We start from the raw sequence: 13,990 nt of genomic DNA, 5'->3' as shown, positions 1-13,990 counted from the left end.
TATGTGTAAAATAATCCTGTACAGAAATTTGATTTAATTTACTTATTTTTCTATTATTGTCTGGAGACTTCACTGCTAAAACAAATCACGTGACTAATAAAGTACTCAGATAAGGAACCATTAAACAATTGAAGAAAGCAAACAAAGTCTAGGTCTAAACATATTTTTCAAATCCGCTGAGATAGACAGGGTGTGAATGAAAATGCTGCACATTTTCACATGCCGTACGAATTGTAAGACTGAAGTCAAGAATGATGGAATTGCGTTCGAGGCTTCGTTTCCGATTCACGGGTTCTATCGATGATCAAGTGAATCTAACGAATGAAATAAAATCAAATAAATGAAACCAACACCTGAAACAATTGAAGAATGCGCCTCTCAAGTAGAATAATCCACCGTGTCAGACGTATTTTGCACCTATTTCGCCCATATTTTCATCAATTAATATGATATTATTACTGGAATAATAATTATTGTAATAAAATATATTAATTTAACATTTAATATAATATTAAACTAATTATAATGTTATAACTTGGAAATAAGACCTCGAACGTAATTTTCGTCATTCTTGATTTTCGTCTTAGTTTGGCATACAAAATCCACCCTCGGAAAGTGTCCCACATTTTTCTTAACACTTTGTATACCTCATTAGCGGAAAGAAATTTTTGTGGAACTAACCAGTGAGTTATAGTGGGGCTGGGTTGTGTTTATATTAACTGGTATGGACGGCATGTAGTGGTGGGGTCCCATACTCATTTTTCCTCCAGCAGATCCATTAGCCAAGAGGCTGTGCGCCGCTGGGGAAGCAACTGGCTTGTTCTGTGTTGGCGTTTCTAAAACCAATCCCCGTCATTAATAAGCAAAGAAACGTGCAATAAAAAATAATTATTTCGCTACGTCAAATAATAGAATTGTCTTTAATCATGCATAGCTTAGCAAATCAAATTCTTAAGATTTAGTTACCTAGATATTAAATTAGCTTTACAAAAATTGATGGTTGGAAATTATGAATTCGGAATTGAACTAAGTGTCACTCATCTGGAAAATTTAGTATATCCGCCAGAAAAATGACGTCAAAATCCGTCAGAAACAGTTCTAAAAATTGACACAAATAAGCATCCGTTTATAATTTCTTGACTTTTTATGTTTTTTTTTGGATACATGTAGGTAAAGTAACTGAAAAACAAACAAATAACACCAACATGGGGTCCAAGTCCATTTTACGAGACTCAGCGATTTGCAGGTACAGTCCATCAGTCGGGCGGCGCAAAAGATACTGAAAGGTTGCCCGAATTTTTTCTTTCTTCTCTAGTTATTTAATTTACATGTATCCAACAAACCTTGAAGTCAAAAAAAATTATGAAAGAAATGTTATCTTTACGCATTTTGATAGCTGCTTATGGACGGACTGTGACGCTATTTTTCTATCCGATACTGAATTTTCAAGTCCAATAACTTACAATCATCATTTTTTAAGAATTAATTTACCAATCTGGGTAACTTGTTTTGTAAAGTATAATACCTGATCTATGCCCAGGCTCCGTGATAACTTCCACGTAAGATATAGGAAAAATTCCTTTTCTGTTTCCGATGCGTCCTTCGTACCAGTTTTCATCCACCCTTCTCGTCAAAACAACGAGCTCCCCTATAAATTAAATTCATACGTCACACAGATTTTTTCGAATTTTATATCGAATATTTTACCTTTGGCTAGCGACAGTTCCAGATTCGTCTGAGCAACGAAATTGAACTTAGCTCGTGCCTGTCCCTCGTAAGGTTTCTTTGGTGTTGTTCGCATGCCATCGTACGGTAAAATCTATAACACGGGTGAAACGACACTTATTTCGATATAGTTTACAGACACGTAAAGTTGTAAGGATTCAACAGAAGTCACACTATACCTTGTATAGTGTGTCTTCCACTTAGAGTCTGAGAATCGTATGGAACAATTAAACATACAATTGTACTTCCGTAAGTCGAACTAGTTGTGACGATTTTGAACTGAATTTAGTTAAACTTGAATACTACCCATTTTCTTTAAGTCAAAGTGAAAGATTCTTTGCTAATTGTGACACTTAATTTTTTAGCAAAGTGTACACTTATAATGCACACGAAATTGATTTTGATCCTGAAAAATTATGAATGATAAAGTAATTCCATTGTGCAAAGTTGTCAAGAAAATCGTAAGGCAACGGGTTAATTGATAAAGTCATGAGGACAGAAAGAGGAAGAAGAGGAGAAACAACGTGTAATTCAATTATAGGTATTACCTCAACATAATTCGACGGGAACAATCCGATCATGGCATTATGCTCCCCTTCGTACCAGTTCTTGTCTACCTGGCGACGCACAAATATTATGTCACCGCGACGGAAATTCAATTCTCTCGAAGATTGTCCGATAAAGTTGTAAAGTGCCCTGGCTACGAGACGTGGTTCCGGTGTTTGCTCCTGGGATCTGCTTCTGTGGCTGAGATCGTCGACAAAGTCGTCGTAACGGTTCAGAGGAATCGGTGATTTCTGAGATGGTCTAGAATAAACAATCATTTCACGTTAGTGAAACTAAGAAAGAATCAATAAGACATTGACAATGTTTCTTGTATGTTGATAAATATTCACAAACATTCAGGAATCATTCAGAAGAATTATAAACATATACGTTACCAGCAAAAGTTTGGAAACAATCGACGTTATAGAAAAATCTGAATTTCTTCGTTAAACAAACAAGGTTAAGTTGCTATAAATAAACAGTGATTAACAACAGTGGAGAAAAAAAAATTTTGGTAAACATGGCTAGAAATATCATCGAATCACACGAACAATTGACGTAAATCATAATTTAAAACTGGCAAGTGATTACAAATTTTCATCGGCATTGTGTATGTGTTCGAATACGATCTAGAAGCTAGAGATCAGGGTCAAGAAATGAACACAATCACGGTACAAATAGTGATGAAAATACAGAGTTTTAGTGACGATATATTATTACATCAGTAATATTTTATTAGATATTACTCATATTAATTATTTTCATTATTCTCAAAATATATGAGGAACCATTTATTGATATCAACATACTGAATTTATTTAATCAGTTTTCAAAGTTTTGAAGGAAAGAATTGTTCACATGACTGCACAGTGAATTGAATTACTGATATACCGCATATTAATAATAATAATATCAATGTCACCACTACAATAGCATATCAAAAAACAGGTACTGCTTTTAATCTACTGAAAAAGTTAATACTAATATACAGAGTGTTTTCGATTTTGTACGAAGAAGAAGCTGTATGTGTTTCATTTGTTTCGCACACCTGTAAAGAATTTGAGGAAGATATTCTACGGATCTATACACTGAACTGACTTGTTCCTGTTCCTCAGCGATAAAATATTTTCGGTAAAAGTAGGAAATGGGGGACAGTACTCACATGAAGTTATCGGTATGTCGTCGTGAATCGATGTCATGCAGTTCTTGGAGATATTTGCGACGACGTTCTTCTTGATAAACGCGTCGCATATTCTCCGCGCTCCGACGAGCGAGCTCTTCCTCGCTCAGTGGCTCTTTCGCCTCTGTACGCACTGGCGAACGGTAGTGGATGGTCACCTCGCCCTCCACGTAACGCCTCGGTGATTCTGCGACAGCGAACCTCCGTTATTTTCAAATAATCAATATTAACTGTGTTGAAAAATTAACAGAATTTCCTTATTCGACCGTTTTTGTTGTATTGACGATTATACGACCTACAATGTATTACTCTTCATCCCAAGTTACGCAGTGGATGAACAAAATATTAGCATACAACCACTTTTTTTTTTAAATAATTGCTTTCAAACGAAAGGTTTCTTATTATTGTACAGAATGAGTCATGGAAATCGAAAAACTACTTACATCAAATTATTTTCCCGTCGAAACTAATCAATTATTATCTGAAACATTTCTTCGGAATATCTTTGGAACCGTTGATGATACTGAAAAATGTTTCAGATAAAAGTTGAATGGTTTCGAAGAAAAAATAATTTGATCTCAGTAGTTTTTTTTAACTGGACGCGTAGAGGACATGTCTAGGTCAAATTTTTTTTAAAAGGTAGTCTTATATTGTTTAATCCAGTAATAGTAGTCGCTGCTGGTCATCATGCTCTATGAGAAAATATACAGTTATTTATCCCAAAAAGGTATTAGTTTAGGAGACATTTTAATTTTTAAATTTCGTGCGATACCACGCACTACATCTAACAAAAGGACGTACTTTTGAATATTAATTTTAAGGGGGTGAAAATCATATTACTAGTACCGCTTCGCAATTTTGAAAATAAAATATCTCCTAAACTAATGATAATTCGTCATAAATAGTTTAATAATTTCTTATAGAGCGTAACGAGCTGCATCAACTAATCCATTATGAAATATATGAGTCCATTGAAAAAAATAACAAATTTGACCTTCACATGTTACCTACGCGTCCATCAACAAAATACTATTAACGTCAAATTATCCGCCCCATCCCCCTCCAAAAAAAAACATTCAATTCTTATTTGGAATATTATTCGGTATCGTCAAAGATTTCGAAGATACAGTGGGGGACAAAAGTATTCGTATACCCTTTAAAACGGAACAATTTTTCTAAAATTAGTCCAAATGACTTAAGTTCTTTTGTGAAGTTAGGAACATTAGTTTACTAAATGATGTGTAAAAAAATTTGAAAAAGTTACAATTGGTCCGAAACGCGAAGAAAGTAGTAAAGGTTGCTTTTTACAACCTTTTTTATTTGAGACTGTAATGAAAATTTAATAAATACAGATCTAAGATTTATGTTAGTTATACATATGTTGAAAATTTCATCAAAATCGATTAACATTGCTACGAGATACAAACAATTAAAAATGTTGATAATCACAGTTTTTCACGACTTCCAACCTGCAACTATGGTAAATGTAACAATTCTTACATTTTTTTATTCCTGTCGCTCGTTTCTGTATCAACCGATTTCAATGTAGGTTTCAGTATGTATATAACTAACATAAATCTTCGATATGTATTTATTGAAATTTCATTATAGCCTCAGATTAAACAGTTGTAAAGCGACCTTTTCTATTTTCTTCGCGATTCAGACCAATTGCAACTTATTCAAATTAGTTTACACTTCATTTAGTAAACTAATGTTCCTAATTTTACAAAAAAAACTCAAGTCATTTGAACCAATTTGAAAAAAGTTGTTCCGTTTTAAAGGGTGTACGAATACTTTTGTCGCCCATTGTATGTATTCGAGGGAACCGATTTAAATAACTCACTCTGTGCAAGTCTGGATCTGTACAATATACTTAGTGTAAATGACCTGAGCGTGCAAATATTTCGCTTGCCACTGTATATAAAATTTCTCCTTTCGTTTCTGGTTAATAATCAAACTTAAATGTACAGCTAATAATTACTTAAAAATAGCGAAATGATCGTAAATTTCCACGTTACATCATTTATGTATTGTACTTCTCGTAATGAATTCTAAAAACGATTCTGGTTAATCATGAAAAATGAACGTAATATAATTACGAATGGAATTTCTAGTCGACATTCATGATATTATAATCGTAATTATTTACCGCTCAGACTCTGAAATCTCATGTTCTGTAAGATAACACTCGCGAAACGGGAGACGTGTATCTGCATATCGTGTATCGCTGTACTAGCTTATCTAGAATGCTGATCTACATGCACGCGAGATCACGCTAATTATTTAAATTTTGTGAAATGTGTTTGTACCTTTGTTACTACATTATACACAGAAACAGTTTTATGATTAGTAGAGTTAGTAGTTAATCAATAGAGAAATCACTCAAGTCGTAGAACGTCACTTTGCTTTTGGCAAATATATAACTTGAAAACGAAAGAATCGATACATAACTAGAAAACGAAAAAATCAGTAAATCACTGATCTCGGGTTCATACACGATGCACCTTTTTAGTAATAGGATAACCTTACGTAGTATGGAACACTCGATTTTGAAAGCTTGCCAAAAATGGAAAAACGGCTTTTTTAATCAAACCACATGTACGTAGTTAAAAATATAAACATTTCAATCTTTTGAAATTATAGTCAAAAAATTAAAAAAAAAGCCAGTATTGACGATTCGTAAAAATGATATCTAATATGGAAAATCTAGGAATTTTCGAAAAACTTTAGAAGCATTAAAAAATTTTACAGTCATATAATTTGTGTTCCATTATATTCCAGAGGACATTAAAACGAATTGAACCGGTAGAAAATGTGACATTTTTATTTACGCAATATTGAATTACAACAGTGGACATGGGAAAAGCGTACGATGGCTCACGAAACGACAGATGCGTAGCACGCTTCGACTCTGTGCTTTTATCCGGTCTATTGTTTTTATTATTGTTTCAGTATTGTGTAAATAAAAGTGTCATATTTTCTACTGGTTGAATTAGTCTCAATGTCCCATACAATGTAACGGAAAGAATTGTATGGTTCCATTTAAAAACCTCAAGGTGACCTTTGGTTTACTATAGAAAAAATGTATTTTCGCAATGTTTGTGATCGGTATGTTGTTCATATAAATAGATAAATTTTGGATGAATACTTTTTTTTATTAGACTCTTAAAAACAGCTAAAAAATTGTAGATATTCCTACTATTTTTAACCGTTTTTCAACAGTTAGAGTACTGCTTGCACGAAAAATTATTATATAACAAAAATATATAATAATATATAATATTAATATAAAACTTGTTTCATATTCACCACCCACGCGCTTCGACAGGAAAGTAACTATTGTAGTCAGAAGGAAATAAATTTATCGGTAAACACGTTTGAACAATCAAAACAAACATATTTAATCATAAATCATACAAAGGTAATATTTTTGAATACTCAGAACAAAATTGATCTACTTGACTCGCCTCTCAGAAAGTTTTGAGTACCTTCTAAAACAAACATGTTTTCCCTTCCACAGCGCATTTTTGACTGAAGCTCAAATGTCAATATAGCTGTCTTTTAGTTATGGGGTAATTTGTACATGCTGGTTGGTATATTTCGTTACTTATTTGTCGAAATCTTGGATGTCTCTATATTACGTGCGGTTACCCTAAATATTTATAAATATATAAATTTAGTTTTATTTATATACGGATTTGAAGTAGAAGTGTTTACTTATTCTCATTTACAAAAATCAATAGTTAATTCCCATAAAAATATTTATTATTGTTTAATATTATTGGAACATATTTATTACTACGAGAATTCATGAAATCATTCATATTGTGTTTTAAAAAAACATTAAACTATGTTATCCGCCGTCAAAGTCAACAGTAATCCTAGTTAACAGACCAAAAGTGGTTAATATTCTTATTATTCATTATTTAATTATCATATTACACGCAGTTCTTCATTACTGTTCTTAATGGCGTAATTAAACTACATAAAATCGTCCAACTATAGTCATTACTTTGCAATATTATGTATATGTATAAAATAAATAAAAATTTTATTTTTGTAATTTGAAATTATATTATTTCACCAAAGAAGATCACTGATAGGAAGAACATTCATTTCATTTGCATACACATATTGTCATTCGTTCGAAACTTTAGATTCAATTTCGTTTCTATCTGATTTAAGTATTTTACCAAAGATTTCACTAACAATTATACGCACGTTTATTTGCTTGAAATAAATCGTTGCCCCGTTAAAATCAATTTCTACAACCACTCGCAACTATTTTTGGAGGAAGGTCAGTCATAGGAAGAGAACAAGTTCACGAAATACGTATTATGTGCATGTTTACTGACTGTATGGAATCGGTCCGTAAACCGAAGGAAGCGTGGTTCCGGTCCCGGAAGCTCCACTGATCGAATTCAACTGATCGGACAAAGCCCTGGTCAACTCAGCTAGCCGTGACCTCTGTAGATCTGTGCCCGTTTGCGGATCGATCACAGAGTTTTTCGAACTGTTCACAAGCTGCGGCGAGAGCAGTTCCTTCGTCATCGACCATTCGTCTTCTTTTCCATCTTTTCGTTTCGTCGTAAATCTCTCTCGAAATGAGGAAGAAGAATTTTCTCTGAAACTGTCGTCATCGGAGCATTCGTCCTTGATCACTGTCGCCAGTCCCTTCAGAGGACGATCGTAATCGCGAATAAGGGACACGTTAACATTTTCTAACGCCTCCAACTCTTCGTACCTCTCGTTCACCTTGGACAGATCCAGAGGAGCTGGAACATTCGTGATCTTCACTCTTCTCAAGGCTAAGCTCTGCGGAAGACTCTTCAGATCGTTTTGAGAGGCAAAGCATTTGGGATTTTCGTGGAATTTCACCCTGGACTCGATCCTATATTTACACGGAGAGCTCTTTTCCCCGATGTGATAATTATTTTGCACAGAAAACGATAAATTCGGTAACGATTTGCAGAGATTCTGCTGGCAATAGCTCCCTCGTTCTTCCCCAGACGAAATTTCATTGATTTCTGTTGGAGTTTCCCGCGCAATGTCTTTTCGAGCGGGAGATTTAAACTCGTAAAGGTGTCTATTTGATGTTAAGTCTTTTATTTCATGGTTCTCGTGAAACTTAATTGTTTGTTTGCTCTTATCGTCATTATCGTGCCATATCTTGCCCGGAACGTTCGTTCTGTTTTCGAAATTTCTCAAACTCTGCCGATTGGTAGATTGATCAGCCGTGTAAACCCGCCTCAGTGACTCATCGTTAAAACAATTTTCTCGTTCATCTCTTTGTTTAACATTCTTTAAGTGAATTTGCTGAACGTTTGTCGGTTGTAAATTTTGTTCGGAGATAATGGTACGATTAAGAGCTCGATTATCCTTAGAAGTTTCGTGAAAATTCGACAAAGCATCATTCTTCGAATAATCTTTGGGTGAGCTTCTCTCCTCGAGTTCCGGCGTGATATTCACACGGCTTTGTGCTTTTCTATCCACGCTGCTAATGGAAGACTGATTACTCTGACTGGTCAATGTTTCCGTGCTACCGAACCCACTACTATTATATTTTCTTCTACTGTCGAGATCTTTGGGGAAATCGGTGACGTAGGTGGAGAAGAATTGTCTTCTCAGGTATTTGTTCCTCTCGAAGATTTCTTGAAGCTTTTCCCTGGTCCCACTGGAATCAGAATTCGGGACTTTCTCTTGGTTCAGGGGTCTTTCCTGATTTTTCTGACGCTCGTTGGAAGAACTGTGAGACTTCTGAGTATCGTCTTCGAACTGGTTCTGGCTATAATCGTCGAAGAAGTAGGTTCTTTCGAATTCTGTTTTGGGTTTCCAGCTCCAATGGTCGGGCGTTGGTTCGCGACGATCTTCAAAGTCGTTAATCCAAATGGACGTTGCTTTTTGCACCTGGGGCATCGAGTGCCTCTCATAATTCTGGTATTTTGGTAATGGCTTCTTGGAATGACGATGATTGTTTAGATGGCACATCTTCTCGAGATCGTTGATCTCGTGCGCCAAGCTCGTCCACTGAGGACTCTTCTCCAGATCCTCGATACACGGTAAACTTCTGTTCGACATTTTTCACTAGCTGTCTTTCATTGTTCAAACGTTAATTTTATTGTTCGTTGTTATTTCGATGGAAGCACTGTTTAGCGTCACCGAAATGAGGCATAATTAATCAATGACTGTAAACTCACATTTTTCGTGATTGTTCTTTAAGTATAGTTTTCCTGCTACTGTAATAATAATGTATAAGATTCATAGTTTTCTTTTCAATTAAACTACAAATTTCTGTGTAAATTTTCACTTTTATTAACCAATTTACGAGAACAAAAATTTAATAGAGCTAATCTTCTGCAACCCTTCTGTGGGAAACCAAAATATTCACCAAGTTATTCAGCAACCGGAATACTCCTATTCTGACAGAGATTAGATAAACATAAATCATTTTACTTTCATACCTTTCTGAAACTCTTAGATTTCCCTTCCTATAATATACCGAATCCTGTTTTAGACAAGCACATACAACATTGTAAGAGGAAATTTTGAAATGGGTACCTGGGTACCCGAGTACCATGTTGCTTACACAAGGGTTAAGGGATTAGCCCACTCTGACCGTTTGGAAATCATAGATACCTTCGAGAGTATTTTCTGGGAATACAATAAACTACACTAGAAATCAGTTGTAAAATCTGTAATACACATATGTTCATATATACAAAAATATATTTCTTTTCCATGAAAAATATAACTTTTCGGCCGACTGTTGAAACCAAAAAACAAAAATTTTTCATTTTCTAGAAGAAATTTGCTGGAGAAGTACGCAGAATTGCTAAAAAATGTTTAGTTTTGTAAAAATAATGAACATTTGGAATAGAAAAATCGATTTTAGCCAACAAGTTTTATACAAAAACATTTGTAAACAAGAAAGATTTTGAGATATCGAAAAAATCCTAGATACGTCTTCAGTAAATTTCTCCTAGAAAATGAAAAATTCTTGTCTTTCGTTTTAGCTCAAACCTAGTGAACGTGATTGATGCCATCGCACAGTCGGCTGAAAAGGTGCTTTACAGAAGTGGCACCAACACCGTCATTTTGTATGAAAAAAAATATTTTTGTATATTTTGAACATGTATACAAGGTGTCTAAAAATAGGTAGAACTTTTTTCTTAGCGAAAGGGTAAGGTAATAGAAGTAATTGACATTCAAAATGTATTGCCATTGACTTGGTAAAAATGGTGCGAAATATTGATGGTGAAAGACAAACAATTATTGAAACAATAAAAATCGCGAGGGTCCTTAATAAGAGATGATGAATTATACAAACGATAATAGATTCATTCCATTGGTATACCTAAGATAGATTCACAATCATGCATACAGTTACTGTCATTAATATACATCAATGTCAACTGCAAAGTATTCGAGACCAAAAACTAGAAGTTGCAATTCAACTCTATATTTCAACGACTTTCTAAATTTTTGTACTTGCAACATTTATTAATCGTTATCTGTACTATTAGAAAAGTTCTTTTTTAAAGATTATAACGAACGTTACGGTTGTTGCACAACGCCCGATGGTGTCTTATCTGACGAGCCTCAAACCTGCCGGAAATTTGCAATCCGCGACTTTCGTGTTTTCGTGCAATTGAAAGTTTCTATTTTTGTTTTTCTTTTTTGAAATAAATTAAAATTTATGTTTATTACATTTGTCGTATAGCAAGAAGCGTTACACTTATCCGATCGATTTTACACTGCGGTGAAGGACTTATAATTTCAATAAATCGTAATGAATCATTATGAGCATCATTTTCATTGAAACAGCTGAAATGTACACAGTGCTCTAATTATTTCGTTCGCCGTTAAAGTTTTTCAGGAAGAAATTCTTCGAATTAATAAACAATGTGTTCGATTTCTCTTAATTACGACGAAAATACGTGAGAAAGAACTATTGGCCCGAATGTACAGACTGTTATAGGAAGAAATTTTCCCCAAATCAGTACACTCTTCTTTGTGTAGTTTACGAGAACCGTTCGAATAATGCATTACACAGATTCTGTGGCGAAGAAGTGGATCATTAGAGTAGGTGAAAACGTTCCCTGATAAAAAAAAAGCGTGTTGCTCTTCCTTGTGAACAAACAATTCTACGATGCAGGCCGGGATGGGACTCCTAATTTGAATAGAATGCCAGTTATGAGCGTGCAGCCTAGCACCTTTCTCAAGGGGAGATTTCGCCTCTGAACGTAACAAAGTAATTGTGTTCCATTGCGGTAACCAGTTAATCTTAACAATCGCAGCGTTAGACGAAAAAACATTCAAAGAAAAACGTAATTTGACAGAGAGAATTTGCACCATGCGGTGATAATTTCTCACGCATTAAAATCTTATGGGCTGATCTATTGGCCACTGAAATATCGTTCATGTTCAAAATGGTATAACTTTAAAAGAGATTAATGAGTCTTAGTTTCACTTTCAATTTCATAAATCTCTCGAACGTGAACATAAATTTCACTTTCAGTTATAGTTTAATAATATTGGAATCCATAGAAAGAAATAAGGGTTTTTTAAAGAAACATATGTAAAGTTAAAAAAGGGATTGGAATGATTCTGAAATGACAGCTAATTTAATTGCACGATAAGATAAAATCTTATATATCGTGAATCACAGAGGAAACATCAAATAAATCGAAACATAAAAGTTTTATCGATAAATTTTTATTTTTGCAATACTTTCATTAATTCTTTCCAAAGTAGGTTATTTATTAATTGAAAAACGTTTTTATTGAAAAATAATTAAAAGAGACATAAGAAACATCTCGGGTTTAGAATTTAGAATTTCCTTCAAATTCGTAAAGAGCTAATCGTTTAGAAAGAAATAGTATGTTAATGAAGGTATCGAATATTCTACATAAAAAATGTAAGAAAAAGATATTTAATTTTTTAAAGCACGTGATTTTATGTGCAACGATGTATCAGATGATAAAGTTTCTATTAAATTGGTCATTTACTTGAAATTTTCTCCAGTAACTAGATCGTTGAAAATTGATGATTATATTTCTTTTTAATCGAAAATTCCACTGCTACGATGAAGGCTCTTCAAATAAGTATACTTTTTTCTAGCCTTGCCAGTCTTAATAGGAGAACCTAATTAGTCATTTAAAAGGTTAGAGATTGTGTGAATTGTATTTACTATCAGTACCGGCGTTTTCATTGTGTAATTAAGGATATTAATTAAAATCCTGGCCACCGGTTGCTCAACCAAAACACACTTTCTATTCCTCATCGTTGATTACCACGCAATTAATTCTGCATTTGATTGAAAGGAACTAGCCACGAAGTTTCTCCACGGAGAACGGTTCGTGGTATCGAATGTTCAAGTTCCACTTTTTTCTAGATAGTTCGTCAGGTTAGGTTTTTAGAATTGCATATAGCATACTTCGTTTACTTTGGCCATCAGGAAAAATTAGAAGAAATATTCATGTGTCCAGACTAACATCGACAACTTTCTCAAATATCTTGTAACTGAATGAGATAAATGACACATCCTCTACATTAATGTTAACAATGTTGTCTTTTTCGTTTATTATTATAATAGTACAAAGGAATTAAACATTTTATGAATTAATATCCAAAATTTGTTCACTAAAAATATTTGAAACTAAGTAAATGGAACACCCTCCTATAAGTAGTCATTATGAAAAACACGATATGTATAAATATTAATAACTTTTCCTAGTACATTTTTTTAATGGTTAAATTAATTTCAACTATATTAGTATCGAGAATTTTTTCTTGGAAGAGTTTGTACATGAATAATATATATGAAGCACCCTCTAGTTGTCTTGACAAATGCTCTATATTCATATTAATAGTTTCTTTTTCACCTATGTATTTATTAATATGACAATATATTACTTTATAATCATAATCCTCCTTATAAACAACATGCATGAAATATCTTGTATAATAATATTAAAAACAGTTTCTTTAACTAGTTTGTGGACAAGTAAAATATACATAACATCTTCTGCATTAATATATACACATCCTTCATCGTGTATTGTAGTGTCAAAAGGAATTGCACATCCTGCTGACGAACGAAATAAGCAGTTCACTTTGTACATTTCCAGTAAACACGATTAGTGAAGTTTAACCTTGATTTTGATGTAAAAAAAATTCAAGAAATTTAGCAATTCTTGCCATGTTGTATCGTGTTTTTTATCAAGATTAATCTCATGAAGAGTTTATATTTACGAGTATTTTATCAAACTCGTGTCACTTTACACGTACGCGTATTCTTGTTCGAAAAGTAAAGAGGAAATATGTTCGAATATAACTAAAGTAAGACTGCGACATGGATGAATATTATGAAAACAGATCTGACGTAACAGCCAAGAAGGCATTATTCAACGAAGAACGTGGAACTTCACACATTAAACATACTTCCGATGATGGATATTATTTATCGAACATTTCAACACTTTACACATTAATTATATTCCGTTGATCAGTCTTTTTACACTCGATTTTTAATTTCAC

General features: G+C 33.6%; 1 protein-coding gene across 5 annotated transcripts in view; it reads right to left on the bottom strand.

Annotated features, from left to right (window-relative positions):
- LOC107190464 overlaps positions 1-13,990 on the bottom strand; it is a 57,568-nt gene that overhangs the window by 3,262 nt on the left and 40,316 nt on the right. For all 5 annotated transcript variants that reach the window (XM_015579266.1, XM_015579267.1, XM_015579268.1 and 2 more), the window contains 5 exons: positions 3,434-3,638; positions 2,274-2,532; positions 1,708-1,819; positions 1,526-1,648; positions 682-836 (listed from right to left, as the gene is read on the bottom strand). In XM_015579266.1, the coding sequence (XP_015434752.1) occupies positions 682-836; positions 1,526-1,648; positions 1,708-1,819; positions 2,274-2,532; positions 3,434-3,638 (854 nt within the window). The remainder of the gene's footprint in view (positions 1-681; positions 837-1,525; positions 1,649-1,707; positions 1,820-2,273; positions 2,533-3,433; positions 3,639-13,990) is intronic.

Source organism: Dufourea novaeangliae, unplaced genomic scaffold, assembly GCF_001272555.1.
Source record: "Dufourea novaeangliae isolate 0120121106 unplaced genomic scaffold, ASM127255v1 scaffold199, whole genome shotgun sequence".
Classification (NCBI taxonomy): domain Eukaryota; kingdom Metazoa; phylum Arthropoda; class Insecta; order Hymenoptera; family Halictidae; genus Dufourea; species Dufourea novaeangliae.
This window is presented reverse-complemented; position numbering and strand designations above follow the sequence as displayed.